The sequence below is a fragment of the Alosa alosa genome, chromosome 12, assembly GCF_017589495.1.
Source record: "Alosa alosa isolate M-15738 ecotype Scorff River chromosome 12, AALO_Geno_1.1, whole genome shotgun sequence".
NCBI lineage: Eukaryota > Metazoa > Chordata > Actinopteri > Clupeiformes > Clupeidae > Alosa > Alosa alosa.
This window is the reverse complement of record NC_063200.1, coordinates 18,058,916-18,079,312: the sequence shown is the minus strand read 5'-3', so window position 1 is coordinate 18,079,312 and position 20,397 is coordinate 18,058,916. Positions and strand designations below refer to the sequence as shown.

The 20,397-nt window shown below is 40.7% G+C and overlaps 1 protein-coding gene across 1 annotated transcript in view; it reads left to right on the top strand.

Moving 5' to 3' along the window:
* unc13bb (unc-13 homolog Bb (C. elegans)) overlaps positions 1–20,397 on the top strand; it is a 106,077-nt gene that overhangs the window by 14,252 nt on the left and 71,428 nt on the right. Inside the window, 4 exon segments of the mRNA XM_048259390.1 lie at positions 6,117–6,216; positions 15,407–15,524; positions 15,822–15,945; positions 17,750–17,823. Coding sequence (XP_048115347.1) covers positions 6,117–6,216; positions 15,407–15,524; positions 15,822–15,945; positions 17,750–17,823 — 416 coding nt within the window.

Sequence of the window (20,397 nt, the reverse complement as noted above, 5' to 3'; positions counted from 1 at the left end):
ACAAGTAGTCAGGCCACCTGTGAGAGTTGACATAGACACACACATGCACAGACGTTATCTTATGACCTCAGTGGTCAGTTCTTTTCCCCCTTGAGACACGTAGAGCCGGCAGCTGTGCGTCACGGAGATAAATGTCTTGGAAACAGACCCTCCGCTAAAAAGCTCTACTTGCCCCGCCTTTCCTTTGTGACATAGGCCGCATAGAGCAAACACTTAGTCCACTTGCGGTAACAGCAGCCTGAAGCCTTGCTGGCTTTTGCTCTCTCATGCCCCCCCCACCACCACCACCACCACCACCATCTTTCCGACCCCAATGTAAACACTCAGCCTCACTAGAGAGAATAGGCTTGTGGCTAGGGAGCTTTTACTGCAGGCAGGTGTCTCCTTTGTTTCATATAGATGCAGACAGTGCTGGGAAGGAAGCAAGAGCCCTTGGTTTCGTTCCTCAACAGTTGCCTTCTTGCTCCCCAGGATGTGAATATTTCACAATCCAATTTCACAGATGCGTTTGGTTACTGTTGTCTGAGCATACACTTGTAAGCACATTTTATTGCAGCAGAGCATTATAGTCTCATAATAGCAGGCGTGTTGGGGTGGGGGTTGTTAAGTGTATATGTGCTCTATATCTGCAAACTTGATGATTGCTGAAATCACACCAAATCTTTTATGCGCGTATGTTAAGTATGTACATAATGTTTAGGTTATCTTTACTGGCTGTTACTAGCAGTGACTTTAAAGCAACAACGTCAGTACTTGGGGAGCCATTCACTAAAAATAAATTAGTTATTGATATACTGAATGTACAGTAAAACTAAGGCATCGACCCTATTGCTAATAACTACACCAACAGTATTACACATTTGTTACATTAACATAACCATGTCATTGCAATAGACCCATTCTTTCTAGTGTTTGTCAAACACTAGAAAGAATGTGTCTATTGCAATGACATGGTTATGTTGGATTCAGAACTTAGGATTTTTATATTCATAAGTGGTATATGTCCTGATGTTTCTGTCATGTGTTCTTTCACATATGAGATGAGGGAATATTATGACTTTGCAGTGTTTCACCGTTCTGCACGGCTGCGTCAGTGCTATATGCTCCGGTTTGCCAGGTTGCCACTAATTAGAGTCTGATTCAGTGTAGTCCACGTGAGATGGGTTGACCAACGGCATCTCCCATCAGCCTGGAAGGATACTTAAACCCTGACTATTTCCTTGTCTAGTTAGAGCAGCTGGTGGATCTTTAGGTGAAGTCGTGCTGTCTCTCCTTTGATGCGCATCATTGTAAATAGAACTCTGTTCCTGATAGTTTTTCCTACCATTGGTTTGACTGGGTCTTCATTCGTCTGTGGTATCAAAATTACCATCATGTTATAATGGTGCAATATATCTAATGTCAGTAAAATCTTAATATTGTTATCAGTTATAGGCACATATACATATTTGCTCTAGCCATGGCGTAACAAAATCCTGTGCTATCATTGGACATTGTGCCTTGTAAATTAATGACATAACTGTTTATGATGTTGTCATTTCAACGATAGGACAGTGGGTTCAATACAGAATAATGGCTGTTCAGGAATCTTTGATGTACAAATTACTGTAAGTCATCATAACTTGGTGAACAACTTGGTGAACAGTAGTCATAAGACAATATGGATACCTTTAAAACAGGCTCTAAAAAAGTTAGTTTAAAAAAAGTCTGAAACACTGAATCTGTGTGTGTGTTTGTGTGTTTGTACTGTATGTGGAATACAGCAACCTTTCCCATCATTCATTTATAATGGATGAGGGACTGAATGCGGAAATGTCATGTTTTGCTCCTTCGCTACGCTTCTTTGACTGATCGAAAAATTGAAAAAATGCAGCAATAATGCATGAAGACTCCTGGAACAGCCACGTGGGGATGTGATCGTGCATCTTTGTCTACTTTACTGAAACACACACACACACACACACACACACACACATATACACATATATACACACACACACACACTGAAAAACCTCTCAGTTGATCAGAAAATCTGAGTCATTCTGATGACCCCCACACACACACACACACACACACACACCATCTCTTGCTCTCTCTTTTCTTCTCCCTCCCTCTCTCCCCCTTCTCACACTCTCTCTTCCCTTCACTCAGAGCTCACTGAGCTGTACTTCCTGGGTATAACATTCTGTCTCACTTTTGCACTGACTCTTCTGTTCCATGTCCATTTTGCGCTGATGTCCTCCAGATATTGGGCTCAGCCTCGTCGTCATGTGAGCTGAACAAACTGATCATTAGATTCAACATCTGACAGAGAAGACGAAGAAAACACAAACATCAGGGTCGACTCTATAGGCAGGGGCCCCAAAGATGCCCCCAGAGTGCACTGTAGTTGCCTGGCTGCTCTAGCTGTTGGCAGGGATGGGCAAAAATACATCAAAATGTATTTTTAAATGAAATATCAAATAGCCTAATTTTAAGTGTATCAAAATAAACTACAAAATACATTAGCCACACCATGTATCAAAATTAAATACTGTATTTTTGTATTTTGAAAGTACTAAAAATACTCTTTAAAGGGAGCATGATATCACTTTATAAACCTTCCATATGTGTCCTTCATCAGTACACTGACCTAGTTGATTAAGTGGACCATGTTTGAGAGCAACAGCTTTTCTCTGCCAATGAGAAACATGCCATAACCTGCAAACAGTCAACAGATCATCTATGCTATGACAGGCTACAGATCAACTATGCTAACCTGCCTGTTACATCTCATAGCCTAAATACTGTATGAGTGTATGTCAAGCGATACAAAATGGAGACAAGTCTCTGAAATTGTCAATGCATGCCCAGATTGAGTTTGTGTTCCGATTGGATGGTTAAAGTTCTCAAGAAACTTGAGGATATGAGAGGGAGTGTATTTTGTGTGTGTGAGCAACCTACAAGTTACTCATCTTGCACTGTATCCTCTTCCTGAATCTCAATATTATGATCACAAGTCTGGGCAAATTACTCAGTCAGCACCAGTTAGGCTATTGGTTTTACCAAAAATACCAACTACAAAAATACACACTTAAAGTATTTTGATACAAAATACGAAGCCATTTTCTTCAACAACATAAAATACAAATGACAAAATACTATTTTGTATTTGAAATAATTATTTTAAAGACATGTTTTAGAAAAACTTCCCATCCCTGGCTGTTGGCTGCAGCAACTCGAGCTAGGGAGTACCGATTTTTTTGTTTGTTTGTGTTTTGTGTTCCAATTTGACCACTTTGCGATGTTGCCCACCCAACATTTCTACCTGACCATCCAAATGTAGTAGGCTAGAAACGGCCCCTATACAGACATTGAAGTTTATAGAATATAATATATAAATTTCTTTCTCTGGTTGGTTTTTCGGTGATCTTCCTTTTAGGAACTCGAGTCTTGCTTTCATTACATTACATTACAATACATTACATTATGTCATTTAGCAGAAGCTCTCAACCAGAACGATTCACAGTGCACTAGCTACAGTCAGGTAGTTCAGTGAAGCAATTACAGGGCCGTGCCCTTGGAGCAACCCCGGGTAAGTGAGTTGACAGTTTACTTAAGGTTAGCTATCGAGGCTTAATATTGATGGATAGTGTTGGGTATTGGCAGCTTAGGTATGGAGACAGGTGTGGAGATATTGTCCCTTATTTCCGTGTGTGTGTGTGTGTGTGTGTGTGTGTAGCCTTTGCAGGCTTGAGACATCTGGTTACTGTCCTTATCATATTGAGGCAATAGCAGTTCTCCAACACACACTCACACACACACACACACACACACACACACGTCCCTTTGGGCAATAAGAGGGATATGCTCAGTCTCTGGGGTTGCTTCAGGGTATTCTGAGTGTGGCATGTTTACATTGAACAGGCTTTCCTTTTATTCAATGACCGAGTGCCATTTGCTTGGAAAAGTGTTGTTAATGGTGCCTAATGGGTGGCCTGGTTTCTTTCAATATAATTTGGATGACTCTAGTTTGCCTGCAGTAATTTAATGGAAAGTGTCTGTCTTTCAGCACACACAGAATCATTTCCAAATAATTCTATTGTGTATTATGATCTCTGGCGCCTCTCATAAGCGGATGCGAATGGTCTCATTTTTCTTTTCACCCCTCTCTTCTCACCATATGCTTTTCTGTTGACATTATGACTACAGTGGAAGGTGTTTTGTGTTGGTCCGAAATAGACAGAGTAAGAAAGAGAGAGAGAGAGAGAGAGAGCGCGAGAGAGAGAGAGCGACGTCCCTCTATTGAGTGTAGTGCAACAGCCGAGGGCCATTTTATGACTGCCTCTGGGAGCGAGATCCAGGCTCTTAGCCCGCAGTGGACTGTTATGCGGACGTGCAACCGTGTAGCGTGTGTGCGCGTGGGTTGGCGTTTGTGTGATGGCATCAGCGATCTGATTTGTCCGGTCGACTCTTAATCCCACAGCGCCTGACCGCATATTGCTTGGGGTAGCCAGAGGCACGGCAGTGGGCAGGGCACAGCTGTTGCCACGTGTCGACCCCTCCTGCCCCAACATCCCACCAGCACACACACACACACACACACACACACACACACCCCACCCCCACTCCAGCCAAGCCTGCTTCCCTCTCTGGCCTTTGCAGGAAATGAGAATTGGTGTGAGTGTGTGTGTGTGTGTGTGTGTGTGTGTGTGTGTAGGGTGGGTGTTTGAAGGACGGGTTATGTCACTGTTGCAATAATCCCTCCCCGGTTGCTGTGTAACTCACTGCAGGGTGGCTGCACTGTGATGTGCCCGCCGGCTTCCATTTTGGAAGAGGCTGTGGGCTGTTCTGCAGGTATCTGGTGAGATGCAGAAAAAAAAGCTCACCAGAACCAGAACGTTGTCTTTTTCTCAGTCCCTCCCTCAGTTATGTCACTCTGACACAGTCCAGTCAAACCGCAGATGTGACTGAGTCAATTTAATTTAATTTAATTTAATTTAATTTACTTTAATTTAATTTAATAACTGTTCTGTCTGTATAGTATAATGTTCTCACTGACCTTTTGTAAAAATAGATTTTTCCATTTTGTGCAACTGGAAAACATTCCCCTGATTGGAGTTGGAGTTCTCTCCCTGATTAGAGTGAGGTGGTTTTGTGAACCTGTGTAATTCTGACTCATAGGTGTTGCGTAGAATTGCACAAATAGGAAAGCTGTACAAATTTGTGTCTGGAAAGAAGCTTGAAGCTGTCTGCTGTCTGAAGTGGATATACTCAAAATATAGTATATGTCCTTAAAGAGACCTGCAAATGGACCCCACATAATACTAACGTACTGAATACTCCTCTCCCACACACACAGAGTTGTGGGAGAGGAGGGACAGAAGTATGTGTGTGTGAGAGAAAAAGAAAGAAGAGAAATAAGCAGTAGGAAAAAGAGGAGTAAAAGAAAGAGATGGATGGATGGATGGATGGATGGATGGATGGATGGCTACAGGCAGGTCTGGAGGAGGAGAGCTGATATGTGGTATCTGCGGTTTTGAGCTCCGAGTGGAGATTACTGAGGTCGGCTCTAGGGTGGTGGGGGAGGGGATCCAGACTAATCTCTGTCCAGTAGCATCACTTTCACTCATCCTGCCATACACGCACACACACACACACACACACACACAAGCGCGCACAACACACAGACACACACACAAGCGCACATGCGCGCACACATACACACACAAACACACAAACACACACACATACACACACATACTGTACAGTACACACACACATACATACTGCATAGGCCTATCCACACGTGCACGTACACACACTGGCACATCTGCATATTTGACACATGTTAACTCAGTCTTTCATTCCTATCCACTGTCCCATTGTTTTTGGTTCTCACTTTACTGTATATTATTATAGATTTGTCACCCTATTATCCTGCTGTAACTGTCATTCTGTTCTTAAATATGTCCGATACTACATCTCAACGTTATTCTTAAAGATAGATGTAATTCTCATTCTCACGATTAGAAATAGTTTTTTAAGACTACATTTAGTATCTCAGTGATGACGTCAATATTAACTACATATGGATAGACATGGGATAACGGTCTTCTCTCTCTGTTTCTTTGCAGATAAGTTTAATGCTTATGTCACACTGAAGGTCCAGAATGTCAAAAGCACCACCATCACTGTGCGTGGAGACCAGCCGTGCTGGGAGCAGGACTTCATGTTGTAAGTTTGATTTCAGTTCACTTGTGTTTTTTACGACCTGTCTTATTTCATGGGATCCTGTGGTCCGGTGTGAATCCTGTATTGGATTGTAAGCAGGTCCTGTGGTCTGAATCGACTACTGAATAGCCTGTGTCTCCCACATTGCCGGAGTATTCAGTGCACTGAGTATAAAGTAATTACATGTCTAATTTCACTACATTGATTTGGATAAGGTACTTTGGGGATTCAGCTATTGTTTGAGAAATTGAGTTAAAAGTTAATTTTTTGAGAGCAGCACGTTGGGGGTTGTGTTTGTGTGTGTGTGTGTGGGGGGTTCTTTTCAGAGATTAGTATGTTCTTCTGGGAATACGGTTTTTGTTCTGAAAGAAAGGATCTTTTGTATTTCCTGATTTCCTACTCTACTCTGCAACCAGATTTTGACCCTGAATACAGTTTTTGCCATCATGGTGCAGATGAATATTGACTGCACACTTTTAAGTGTCTTTTAATAGTTCTTTTGCGGGTTTCGTACGGCACTTTTCCAATGATGTAAAAGTCCGGCTTCAGAAAGTAAAAGTCCTGCTATGTATTGGTTCTACCTGTGCATTTAACACAGGTGATTTCACTAATTAGCTGACCTTGCTGAAGTGAATGGTTGGACCAAAAATGTGGCAGGACTTTTTTACTTTCTGAAGTTGGACTTTTCCACTGCTGACACGTCACTGGACAGATAGAAAGGTACAGAGGTGTAAAGTACAAGCTCAGCTAAAATATTTATGTGTGGCATGTATGGTGACAGACCTATTCTTACTCAGACAGCCTATTTCCACTTGAGAAACATTACCAAAGTGCGGCCCTTTTTAACTCCACAAGATGCAGAAAAACTAATTCATGCCTTTATCACTAGCAGGTTAGACTACTGCAATACACTTTTCACTGGTCTTCCCAAAAAACATCTAAAGAAATTGGCACTCATACAGAACTCTGCGGCTAGACTTTTAACTAAGACCAAGAAGAGGGAAAACATCACCCCTGTGTTGGCTGAACTGCACTGGCTCCCTATTTCCTATAGAATTGATTTTAAGGTTATGTTAATTACTTACAAAGCTCTGAATGGCATAGCACCTTCATATATCTCTGAGCTTTTAATATCTTATCAACCACAAAGGAAACTTAGATCATCCAATTCTAATCTTTTAATCGTACCCAAAGTGCTCCACAAGCAAAGTGGAGAAGCTTCTTTTATCCATTATGCCCCAAAACTATGGAACACCCTGCCTCTGTACATCAAGCAGGCGAGTTCAGTAAAAATAAAAAAAAAAGATCTGAAAACATACCTGTACAGGAAAGCTTTTAGTTAACTCATCTTATCCTGTAGACTACTTTTTCAGATTATTCTACATCTGCTGCCATTGGAGGGCGCAGCCAGTCAGAAGCAGATGGGCTCCCCCTATTAAGTCAGGTTCTGCTCAAGGTTTCTTCCTGGAATATGGGTGTTTTTCCTTGCCACAGTTGCCATATGGCGTGCTTATGGGGGGTAAAGGGTTAAGGCTGCCAGTCTTATGACCTGTTATTTTTCTGTATTTTTGATATGTTGCTGAGTGGATCATAAATGGCCCCAGCAATGAAGAAAAGTGATTGATAATGACTGACTGACTATTATTGTGTTACATGCTTCAAATGTAAAGCACTTTGAGCTGCATTCTGTGTATGAAAGGTGCTATACAAAGCTTATTATTATTATTATTATTATTATTATTATTATTATTATTATTATTATTGAATGTAGTGCCTCTTCCATTCTTCATGGAAGTGCAATCTTGACTATACCTGCTGCCTACCTAATCAGCAGCTCTGTGCGAAACTCCCTTGTCTCTCCCGTGAATGCATAAGTAGAGAAAAACAAAGCAGCGGGCCCTGGACCACTTCAAATGACTGAACCCAGGAAAGGAGCAGAGCACACAAATAGCTTTTTCAGACTAATGACAGACTAACATTTCGACGCACAGCATCTTACTCAGAGTCAAAAAAGAGTGTTTGACAGAGCCTGCTGCTGATTCTGTGATTCTGCTCCATGGGCACCTGAGGCTAGAGCACATTGCTTAAAAAAAAAAAAAAAAAATCTGTTCCTGCAACATGTACACAACTGGACATTCCTAATTTAGGAATCCTAAAGCTGTATATAAAGCTGTTTTGCTATGATTTTAGGTTCAAGTTGCAGCAAAATAACAGCTAAACTGGGCACCAGTGTTATACATCTGCCCCTCAATATGGTGTTAAAAAGACTATTAACTCACTGAAGCTGTATCTAAGAGGCTTGGCAAGGCAAACAAATTAAAATAAAAGAAAAGAATAGTAAAGATCATTAGAATAACTGAGGGGTGTTTCTTTAATTAGATCCATTTGCATTGACCTAGTAGCTGGGGGCATGAACAGGATTTGTAGTCTGGATTACTGGTCAAATTTTGAACATGGACTGAAAGCAGTTACAGTGTGTATGAGAGTGTCAGGGAAATATCCTTCCCTTTTAAAAATTATGGTCCACAATAAAATGAATGCATCAATCAACAAGAAAAAAGTTTCACTGTTTGCACACTAACAAAGCTACCTTTATATTAGTAATCTATTGTTGTTTGAATACTTGGCTGATTTTTTTTTATTTTTATTTATTTTTTTTTTTTTAATTCACCAAATATTTGATGGGCAACTTTTTGTATAGAAGTATTCCTTCATACATAATTGATATTATTTCACAAAATGAAAAGCCATGTAAGGCATTTCATTTTTTTTGAAACTGACGCAAATCTTGCATATACCTTTTTAGAGCACTGTTGAATAGGTGTTGAATAGTTTTGTGTTCACTTTTAGAACACTGTGTACTTTTAGAACACTGTTGCATTGAATACGTTCTGGTGCATTTTTAGAGCACTTGTGGTTATGTGGTACCTATTTCCTTGTTCCACGGCTGCGGTGTTGACCAGGTTTGTGTTCCTTGTTTAGGCTACACTTGTTAAGAGGGTCAGATGACAGACTGAGCGTCTGTCCATGGGACAATTTCCAGGGTTGTTGTTTTGTTATGGGTTCTTCCTGCACACCTCTGGCAGGTGGGGTACATCCACAAACTGATGTTGACTCACCACTGTCCTGCTGTTCTTCTACAGTGTTTGTTAGTTAGATGAGATGATAAATGACCATCTGTTTATTTTTTGCCCATGAATAGAATGATGTGTGTACTCTCTCTCTCCCCTCTTTCTCTTTCTCTCTCTCTCTCTCTCTCTCTCTTTCTCTTTCTGTGTGTGTGTGTGTGTGTGTGTGTGTGTGTGTGTGTGTGTGTGTCTTTCTAGTGTTTGGGGTGTTTCTTTATGTGTGTTGTGTGTTGTGTGTGTGTGTGTGTGTGTGTGTGTGTGTGTGTCTGTCTGTCTGTCTGTCTGTCTGTGTCCGTCAGCTGCATTAGTTACCTGGAATCAGGAACATTTGAGCAGGGTGATGTCAAGTTTATCCTAAAAAAGACTAGCACTAGACTAGTATACTAGTACTAGTAGAATCTGACTGCTCTGTCCAGCCTGGTGTTGTGAAAAGCTGATGGATGACCGAACTATCTGTTTTGCTGACACATTGATAAGACAAACCCTGTTTCTGCGGAGCAAATTAATATATATATATATATATATATATATATATATATATATATATATATATATATATTATACACAATGCTAGTAGAACGCTCTATTGACTTGAAGGGGATTTCCCAACGTTCTACGGTAAAATAAATTCATGTAATTACCGCTGCAAACATATAATTACAGCTATCAATGGCAACGGGTTTTGTGCTGCTGATCATATCACTCCGCAAGTAGTCCGGTCACTTCTTGCATTGGAACTTCATTCAAAAGTGAAAGCAGACGGTTGATCAGCTGTGTTCTAAAGAATGTTTGATTCAAATTCAGCGTGTGTTGCGAACTATTTGTTTCTCAGCAAAAGCCACGACGAAACGGTAACAAATAAGTATAAAGAGACATATCGTGGAGTTTATTTTTTCGTTTTGGCAAGTAGCCGTATAATAAACGGGATAATGTATAGAACGCCAGTCATTATGGGAAAATAAGTCCCTTCAGGGCGGAACCGCTGCGGGTCCGGTTCGCCCTGTCGGGACTTATTTTCCCAATAATGACCGGCGTCAAATTATGTGTCAAACTAGATGTACCGCAGAGCGGTACAAAATATGACCGCCGCCCAGTCCAGCACGTTTTCCACAAAAATAAGTCACGCTGAAAGGCATATATGATTCTAACTGTCTCACTGAATTGCATTATGCACACTCAATTCTCACTGGTATCTGCTAGACAACAAGTACCAAAACATGATTAGTTCAAAGATTTCACATGTAATATACATTTTATACAACCCCACCCCCATCTTGCCTGTTCATAATTCTGAGAAATTCTTGAATTGTGTGCATGTGTGCGTGTACATGTTTATGTTTATGTGTGTGTGGGTGTGTGTGTGTGCGTGCATGTGCTTGTGTGTTTGCCTGTTTATGTGCCTGTGTGTGTGCATGTGCATGCATGAGTATATATGTCTACTGTGTGAGTATGTGTCATACGTATGATTACTGTGAATGTGTGTGTGTGTATCTGTTTGTGCACATGTGTGCACATGAAATGGGTTAACATGACCCCTGGAGGCAAAAATATGGAAAAAATTGGTCATCCTAGGCCCTACAGTTCTCAAGATATTCACAGAGAACTGTGTCTGCCCTACCCTCCTTTCGGGGGTCCAGTCCAGCGGGGGGGCTACAGATCAAAACGAAAAATGACGGTTCCATGCTATCCATGTGGGGTACATGCCCACCAAGTTTTGTGTACCCCGGTCTTTCAGTGTCCCGAATCCTTGTTGGTGTAATGTCACTAAATGTACACATAAATTATTTTATTGTAAGGCCCCCATGAACGAAAAGTCCACGAAACTTGGCATGCATTCGGAGGGTGTCATAATGATCCTACACTTTTAATTTCGTGCGGTTTTGACCTTGTCAGCCAGAGATATTGTGATGAAAACACCTAATTTTTTGCTTTTTAATTTTTAAGTAGGTGGCGTTATACATGAAATAAGTGGTAATGGGATGGGTTAACATGCCCCCTTAAGACCAACATACATAAAAAGGTGGACCTCCTAGGCCCTACGGTTCTCGAGATATTCACAGAAAACTGTCTCCGGCCACCTACAGGCCAGTTGGTGTATAGTAACATAAATTCATTTATTGTGTGGCCCCCCATGAACGGAATTCCACAAAACTTGGCGTGCATACAGAGGGTGTCATAATGATCCTACACTTCCAATTTCGTGCAGTTTTGACTACGTTAGGTCATAGATACCTTCAATTACAACACCTCATTTTTACTTTTTTGTGTTTAACTAGGTGGCGCTATACATGAAATGAGTGGTTATGGAATGGGTTGACATGGCCCCTTGAGATCAACATACAAAAAAAAATGGTCCTACTAAACCCTACGGTTTTCAAGATATTCACAGAAAACTGTGTCTGCCCCCCCTCCTTTCGGGGGTCCAGTCCAGCGGGGGCTACAGATCAAAACGAAAAACGATGGTTCCATGCTATCCATGTGGGGATACATGCCCACCAAGTTTCGTGTATCCCGGTCTTTCAGTGTCCCGGGAATCATTGACGGAAATTTGGGCATGCGAAAAAGAAAAAAAAAAAAATCTGACTAAACCTATATGACCGCCGCTTTGCTGCGCGACGGTCATAATTATGTCTAATGTTTATGAAAGATTTTTCGTATTATGTGATTGTAGATTATATTATCTATGTTCTATGTACTTCAACGTGTCGTTTATGTTGTTGTCCATCATTTTGTAACTGTTTTTGTTGAGCTAAGGTTGAGTCCTGAGATTGGTGTTGTTGTGTGTGTGTGTGTCTGTGTGTGTGTCTGTGTGTGTGTATGTACATGTATGTATGTATGTGCATGTGTGTGTGCAGATGTGTTTGTTTATGAGTATTTTAGTGTATTTGGGGGGTGTTACAGGCCTGGAGTGGAGCGCCTTGATGTTGCTGTTCTACAAAGAAGACCATCTGTCCCCATAGCAACCTATAATTTAGTAATTACTCCATGCCAGCAGGTCTTTTGTGTGTGTGTGTGTGTGTGTGTGTGTGCACACATCTGTGTGTGTTTCTCTTTTTCAGACAAGAGTCAAATAAATAACTTAAAAGCAGGATGTTTTTTTTCGCCCCCGACTGCCCCGTGCCTTGTCAGAAGCCCGGTGGGCAGTGCTGTGCGTCTCTCCTCCACATTTCACTGACGACAACGACGACAACTCAAAGCTCTAATGAATAATGAAAAGGCTTCTAAATGCGCCTTTCGTGCTGCCAGTGCCAGCGCCACTCTCCCTATTGTTGTGCTATTGTTGTCACCAGAGAGAGAGAGAGAGAGAGTGTACGGAGCACCGTTTATTTGAATATGAGCGATGTTATTGTTGTTAACATACTCAGGCCATGCAACCTATGTTGTGTGCTGTGCACTATTAGGGTAAAAGGCAAAGACGGGTGCAGCCATTGAGATAAAGGATTTGTCATTTTAACATCAAATGCAGAAAGTGCTTTTGAATGGTATTAACCATTATTTGCTTGTTGTCAATATATTAATATTCCCAAAGGCAGTAATAAGTGATATATGTTTCAAAACAACACTATGCACAGTGATGTATTTTCTTTTCTTCTTTCTTTTTGAAAATGGGGAATTACTACAAAAAAACAACAAGAACAGCATAATCACTGTCTACATTAGGACGTCAGTATTTAAAAACTGGTGGGGCATCCATATGTGTTCTCACTACTGATGTGTAGACTAGTATTGTCTCTGGGAAAGACAATATGTATATTGTGTTTATATACATACATACCATGCCTAATTGGCTTGCCAGTTTGCTTTGTGTGGAGGTGTTCATCTATGGATTCATGTACCTTTTTGTGCGTGTGTGTGTGTGTGTTTCCCCGTTCTGTTCTTTGTGGTGGTGGAGCTGCACCTGGATTTCTCTGAATACCAAAGATGCAGGGACATTAATTAGCCCTTCCTCTTTCATGTGGCTCTGAATGGCCAGTCCTTCGTTCCTCTCTCTTCCTCCCTCTCCCTCTCTCTCTTCCTCCCCCTCTCTCTCTTTCTTTCTTTCTCTCTCTCTCTCTGCATCTCTCCCCCCTCCTCTGAGTCATGTACTCTCACTACACCTAAACTTAATGGACAGCGTGGGTGCAGTTGAGAGGTTTAAAAGGTAGAGCAAGTTGAGGTACTTCAGGCTACTACATACGTAAAGGGAAACACATGTTAAAACGATTGAGATTGAATTATGTATAAATCGATGATATCAAAAAAATATTTGCAAATAGCAACAACAACTTATGTAATACTTTTATAAAAAAATTGGGAAATAGATTCTGTGAAATGTAATGTCTGTGACTTGTTTGAATCTGCAATGCAGTGTGCAGGTAGCCTGGAAATCCAGACCCAAATCCGAAAGATCAAGGGTCTGGCTATGAGTAATGAAAATGGCCCAACCCGAGGGGCGGCACCAAGCATGCATTTGAAAATATCACTGCACGCAAATATCACACCACGACCATTGTTTACTGACTGATTCTGGACATCAACGCAAAACGGATAACACTACGATCAATGTTTCCGGACTTTGACGTCACAGCGCTGTCGTCATCTGTTTAGCTCGCCTCTGGTCCGCCTATATCAGATATACTGATGTGATTGGTGCAGCTCGGCTCCATGAGCATAGACCTCTGAAGTTCGCCCACGAAAAAGCTACCATCTTTGCCCAAATAAGGAAACCGGTATCTTGAGATTTTTTTCTTTGGGAAAATAATATGGGGATTTTGAATTATCGCACCTGTTAAACTCTCATGGGGACAAAGAAATCGGAAATTCAGACATGTTGCTCTACACAGTTTTGTCCTCTTCAAATGGATACTGTGATCTTCAGCACACTTTGATCTTTGCTACCCCAGAGTAACTTGCAATGCAACTTGCCATAGGTAGTTAGCTTCAATTAACAACCGGATCTCCTTACTGTATATGGGCAAAAATGGCAGCTTTGGTTCCTTTTTTGTAGGCGAACTTCATAGGTCTATAGGTAATGAGCATCATTACCCATCGCCAAGTCACTCGCTGAGCAAATTCAAATTGTGCTCTCGCAAGAACTCTGGATTTCCAGGGTAGTGTACAGGACAAGTTATATTGTATCTAGTGCATCATATACCATTAAGCACTTAAGATGCAGTGTCACTTTATGGGTTATGATAAACTCATAATAATGGACAGAAATCAATACTGAAGCCCATTGGGGACCAATGGGGAGAAGCCACGCAAAGGATTCTGGGTCTTAGTTGGAGATGTGTGGAGTTTTTAAAAAAGAGCTAGAGCACACTCAGTTGTGAGGTTTTCTTGGGGATGCTGTGCTTCAGTTGAAGATGCGTGGAGTTTTTAGTGAATAAAAAATAGCTAGAGCACACTCTGTTGTGAGGTTTTCTAGGGGATTCTGGGCCTCAGTTGAAGATGTGTGGAGTTTTTAGTGGATAAAAAAAAAGTTGGCGCACACTCAATCTTGAGGTTTTCCATCCAGATGCCTGCTTCAGACGACAGGTTTTTCCTGTTGCCCGAACACTGTTGAATTCACCTTTTGACATGCACTCCTAATCCTAATCCTTTTTTTCTCTTTTGGGGAATGTAGGCCAGCAGTGTGTATTTTTATATTTTTGCTTGTTTTGTTTTGTTTGCATAATGCCTCCTTGTTAACCTGATTGTTTTGGCATGCAAAGTATTTTTTCTGTCCCTCCAAGCCCTTGGTGTGTCGCTAGTGTCTGGTGGTAGAGATCTGTATTTACCTACAGTGCAAGACATTTCACCACCAGATGGTGAATTTTTACAATGTCATCCCCTAATGCTTACGGTATCTCTTTTTCCCTTTATGCCTCTCTTCTCTCTCCATTCCAATTTCTGATTACATTCTCCCTCCCTCCATCTATCTATCTATCTATCTATCTATCTATCTATCTATCTGTCTGTCTGTCTGTCTGTCTGTCTATCTATCTATCTATCTATCTATCTCTATCTATCTCTCTCTGTCTGTCTGTCTGTCTGTCTGTCTGTCTGTCTGTCTGTCTCGATCTCTCGATCTGTCTATCTCTCAGTGAGATCAGTCGGCTGGACCTGGGGCTCATTGTGGAGGTGTGGAATAAGGGACTCATTTGGGACACCATGCTGGGCACCTCCTTCATTCCGCTGAATGGGGTGCGCCAGTCAGATGAGGTGGGTCACGTGTACTCATATATATATATATATATATATATATATATATATATATATATATATATATATATATATATATATATATATATATATATATATATATATATATATATATATATATATATATATGAATGAACGGACAGACACAGACGCACACCTTAAGAAGCAGACAGACAGGCAGAGAGACAGGCAGACAGACATTTATACAGTAAGAACAAACAAACAGAATCACACAACCAGCTACCCCCACCTATAAACCTGCACTGTTCTGATGCATTGCCTCTGTGTCTGCTATAGGAGGGGCCTGGCGACTGGACATATCTGGACGCAGAAGTCTTGATGAAGGCAGATGAGATCTACGGCACCAAGAACCGAACGCCCCACAAAGTCCTGATGGACACGCGCTTTGAGCTGCCTTTCGGTACAGAGAGATGATATTCATATATCAATAGCAGAACATTATACATGTGTATAATATTCTTGTTGCAGTGTTTTTTTTCTTGTAAAACACATTGTATGAACAATGCATCTAGTGGTAAAAAATAAGCAATATGAACTATAAGGATAAGATACAATTATTTTTTTTCCTGTATTGTCTTTTTTCCCCAGTTATTTAGATAAGAAATATGTCCTGTAGCATGTGGTTAGTTCTACTCCGTTTAAATGTAAAATCACATTGATTAAGTTTTGTAAATGTCAGTGGGCATTACTGAGTATTGAAGCTGTTATTTTTATCTGTCTCTGTTTGGTCTTTGGTTTGTTTAACTTCTGCCTCAGTCCATAACACCACGGACTGAGGAAGTCAAAGTAACCATACAACCATGCAGCACCTTTTGGTAAAGGCTTTATTCCCTTACCTCATCAGGAAATATAATCCCTGAATTTATCTGCAATACATTGGAAATCTGCAATGCATGTGGTATCAACCCTGAGATGGATCTATATAAACATAATGAATATTATCTTTTATATCCCTACGACTGATTGTTTCACAGTGGATTATCTCTGTCTTCACTGCTCCTGAAAATAAGTACTAAGGTAGTAAAAAAGTAGTATCTGTGAAAGGTATGCTTAGAGGTTGATGTTAGTTATCTGATAGGCTGGATGTCTTCAAGCGGGAGATGTTGTCTGTAGTGGTAAACCTCTGTCTGCCATCGTTTCTCACTGAGAAGCAGATCTGTTTCATCACATCCACCGGGCTTTGAAGCCCTGTCTCTTTAGACAGTCGCTTTGATGTCCAGTGTGGCCTTCAATGGATCCATTACGTATTGAGGCAGCTGTGTGGACGTGCTCTGGCGTGTGTAACAGCTGTGTGTCTGTCTACGTCTGCTAACACTCAGGGCATTCAGTTTTATGCAGTGGTCAGGTAGCTTGGCTCTGACCAGTTGATCCCCAGACCACTGTTCACATTCATTGTGAATGTGTTGCTGTTTACGCCAGGCAACTGTAATGTGCGCCCAGAGAGCTTTTGTTAGCCATGAATACGTTATGAAGGATAGGCTCATGGAAGACTAACACTGATCAGTTTGATTACTCTGTTTTCAATTAGAATGTCTTAGCTGGATGCAATGCATCACATGTAGCACGATTTGAGCTGAACTTTTGTCGGTTGGCCTTCTTCTATTTTCTTTCTGCTGCTCGTGTTGTTCTGCTATTTTGAATGAGAAATATGACTCAATAGAACGTCATATTTAATGGATTCAGTGTCGATAAAGAGCAGTTTGAAGTGACAGGCCTGAAAAATCTGGTTGCCCAAAATTGGTCCTTTCTGTTATGGTATCCTGTCATTTTATTTCCATATAGAAGTGGTGGACCTGGCTCATGGAAGAGCAGGTGACTGTTGAGGGAGCAGAGGAGTTGTGTGGAAGATTAGCTTGACTTAGCTTGAGTGCCACTAATGCAGGTGTGGATGTCTTGACTCTGATCATGGTTGCAATAAGGTGCTTAGACAATCTCTCTGGGACTCTCGGTGTGTCTGCTTGAGTTCACTGTGGGCATTTTGTATTTTTATGTCAAACATTTCCATTGAAATGTTATAAAATTACTGTTAAAGGGGAATCTCTCTTTAACAGGGTGCTTGTGTGTTTTGTGGAAAAGGCCTGCACCCATCTTTACCCTTTCACTCATGTCACCTCTCTCTCTCTCTCTCTCTCACACTCTCTCTCTCACTCTTTCTCTCTCTCTATCTCTCTCTCTATCTCTCTCTCTCTCTCTCTCTCTTGCAGAGATTCCTGAGGATGAGGCTCGTTACTGGACAAGGGAACTGGACCAGATCAACACCATGGGCATCCATGATGAGGTAAGAGAGTGGGCAGTGGTAGCTTAGCTAAGGACCTGGACTAGCACATTGTAGCCTGACAAGTTGTGGATTCATTTCCCAGCTGCCACCACTGTGCCCTTGAGCAAGGCAATTAGCCACAAATTACTGGCCCTTGTAATAATCAACATAATATAGTCACTTTGGATAAAAGTGTCAGCCAAATAAAAAAATAAGTAAGGGGAGTACGGTTACAAATATGCGATTAGAATGTTCGCGAACCAAGAGTTATGCACTATGATACCCTCAGAGATTTTCCCCAAATTGGGGACTGTATAGACCCTTTCAACCAGAGCCATATAAAGGTAGAGTTGTGACAATGGGTGTTCAAAATTCGTTAAGGTCACGTGGTTCATGTAAACTTCAAATAGTTCCCGGAAGTGATTGGCAATGGATTAGAATGCATTAAATAGGCTACTGTTCAATGATAGACAGAGCCACGATGTTGGTTAATTGACAGTCAATAAATGCATTGATATACAATATATATATAACACAGTGTAATTATTGTGTAAACTATGTAGTTATCCTACCATTACAACAATATTACATTAAATTCCAGACCTTATATCTTAGCCTGCTATATAAGGTGACGTTTTTTCCCGCCCTTTTATGTATGTGTCACTTAATATTAATTTCTGTACAAAAGAAGAGATTCTTTAGAAAACGCTATTTGCACCCACCCCATAAGTGTATCTAAATTATCGCTATATAAAATAAAATGACCTCGTTACAGTGACTTCGAAAAGCTGTAAACAGTGTTTTTTGAGACTGCGTGTAGCCTACAAAAAGCATGGAGCTCCTGTGAAATTTTGATTGCAACGAGAAACTGTAACACAGCTAGTCTAACATTACTTGTTTGAGCTTTCTACCCCGCGTTTCCTCTGGTAGTCACTGATCTGAGCTAATGAGCGAATTACCTAGCCAAGCCTAGCCTATCGCCGCAGAATAAAAAAAAGTTTAAAAGTTTTTTTTAACATCTCCAGTGTAATGGTGGGCATTCTAAGTTAACCGTGAGCATTAGACCTACCTATTTAGTAACCCCATGGTAATGCGAAAGGATCATAATAAAATATAAAACGTGACATGTAAGTCCTTCGATAAATAACCAGGATATGAACTCATAAACATGAACAGCATTTTGTCATCGTTTGTCATTCACCGTGCTGTGAACAGCAGATGCTAGGCTAAAGAGCTTGAGATTCAGACAGGTGAGCACCTGGAAATGGTGTGCATTGTGTCAGAAAATAGCAATTTGATCAGTGATCATGCATCATCAGCGCAAGCTTGGTTTGAAACTTTCTGGGGATGGGGATTTTACACGATCCTTCATCACTGGGCTAGCCATCACTGGGCTAGTGTGCCCTGCTGTGTTAATATGACCTGCTGATGCTAACAGCTGCAGCTCCCTCAAATCTAGGTTCTCTCATGCATACAGTAGGCTAGCTTTTGCCAATGAAAATGAATGCAAAATAAAAAAAAACAGTCCTGCTCCTAACTGAAGAAACGTTTACGTTACCAACCATGTTAACAACAAACTCAGTTTCACTGCTGCAAGTAGGCCTACAAAGTTGGCTGTAAATATGCTTCGCCATATTTAACGAACCAGCTAGCTTTGTGATAACAAAATCTTACCTTTTATGTGTTTAGTCCACTGAAAGTTATCCACATATCAAACGATTAAATCCACAGTTATGGAGGAATTGTTTTGGGGAAGCAGTTGCACTTTATCCCACTTTTGCTGCTCTTTTTAAAATTAAACCACTTAAATCCATAGCCTAGATGAGCATTGCATAACGTTACAACTATGTTGACATAATGGTAAAGCTAAATGCCCAAGACACGTCACGTCATAAAAGTTCTAGGCTACAAACGCAAAAACTTAATGACAGCTCGTTTGTGGTGTTGCCTAGTGCTGCCTAATTGAAATGGTATAGGTTTATCTTTATATTAGGTTAGTATGTGTGGCACATTTATTGGGCTTTAGCCTCTTTTAATTTATTTGATAAGGAACTGATAAAAACTGAGCAGCAGAAAAGCTGTCATAGTCGATACATAAATAGTTTATTATTATAATTAGCTTATTAATACTATTACTTTACTACTATTACTGTTGTTACTGTTATTATTATTATTATTATTATTATTATTATTATTATTATTATTATTCGGATGAGCCAATAATGTAAATCTGAGTCTGAAATGTTGGCTATAAACAGTCTGTAACTGCACTGCTGCTATTATAAATTGTTAACTTTCGGGAACTATTTGAGGCTTCCATTAGCCGCCATTGTTGAAAAAAAATGGAACATTAGCGTCAATGGAGTTGTCGCAACTCTACCTTTATATGGCTCTGCTTTCAACAATAAAAACAAAAACAATGCTTGAACGTTCTATTTGGGCCCCAATCTACTTCCTCTGCATTAAGATAACATATGGAATGTTAAAAGGGAAGTCTTGTGGGGCCAACTATGATGCTGATAATGGAACTCTCTTGAAAGGGTCTATAAAGAACACTGAAACTATAGAATGTTTGTGTAGAATTCTAGAAGGAGC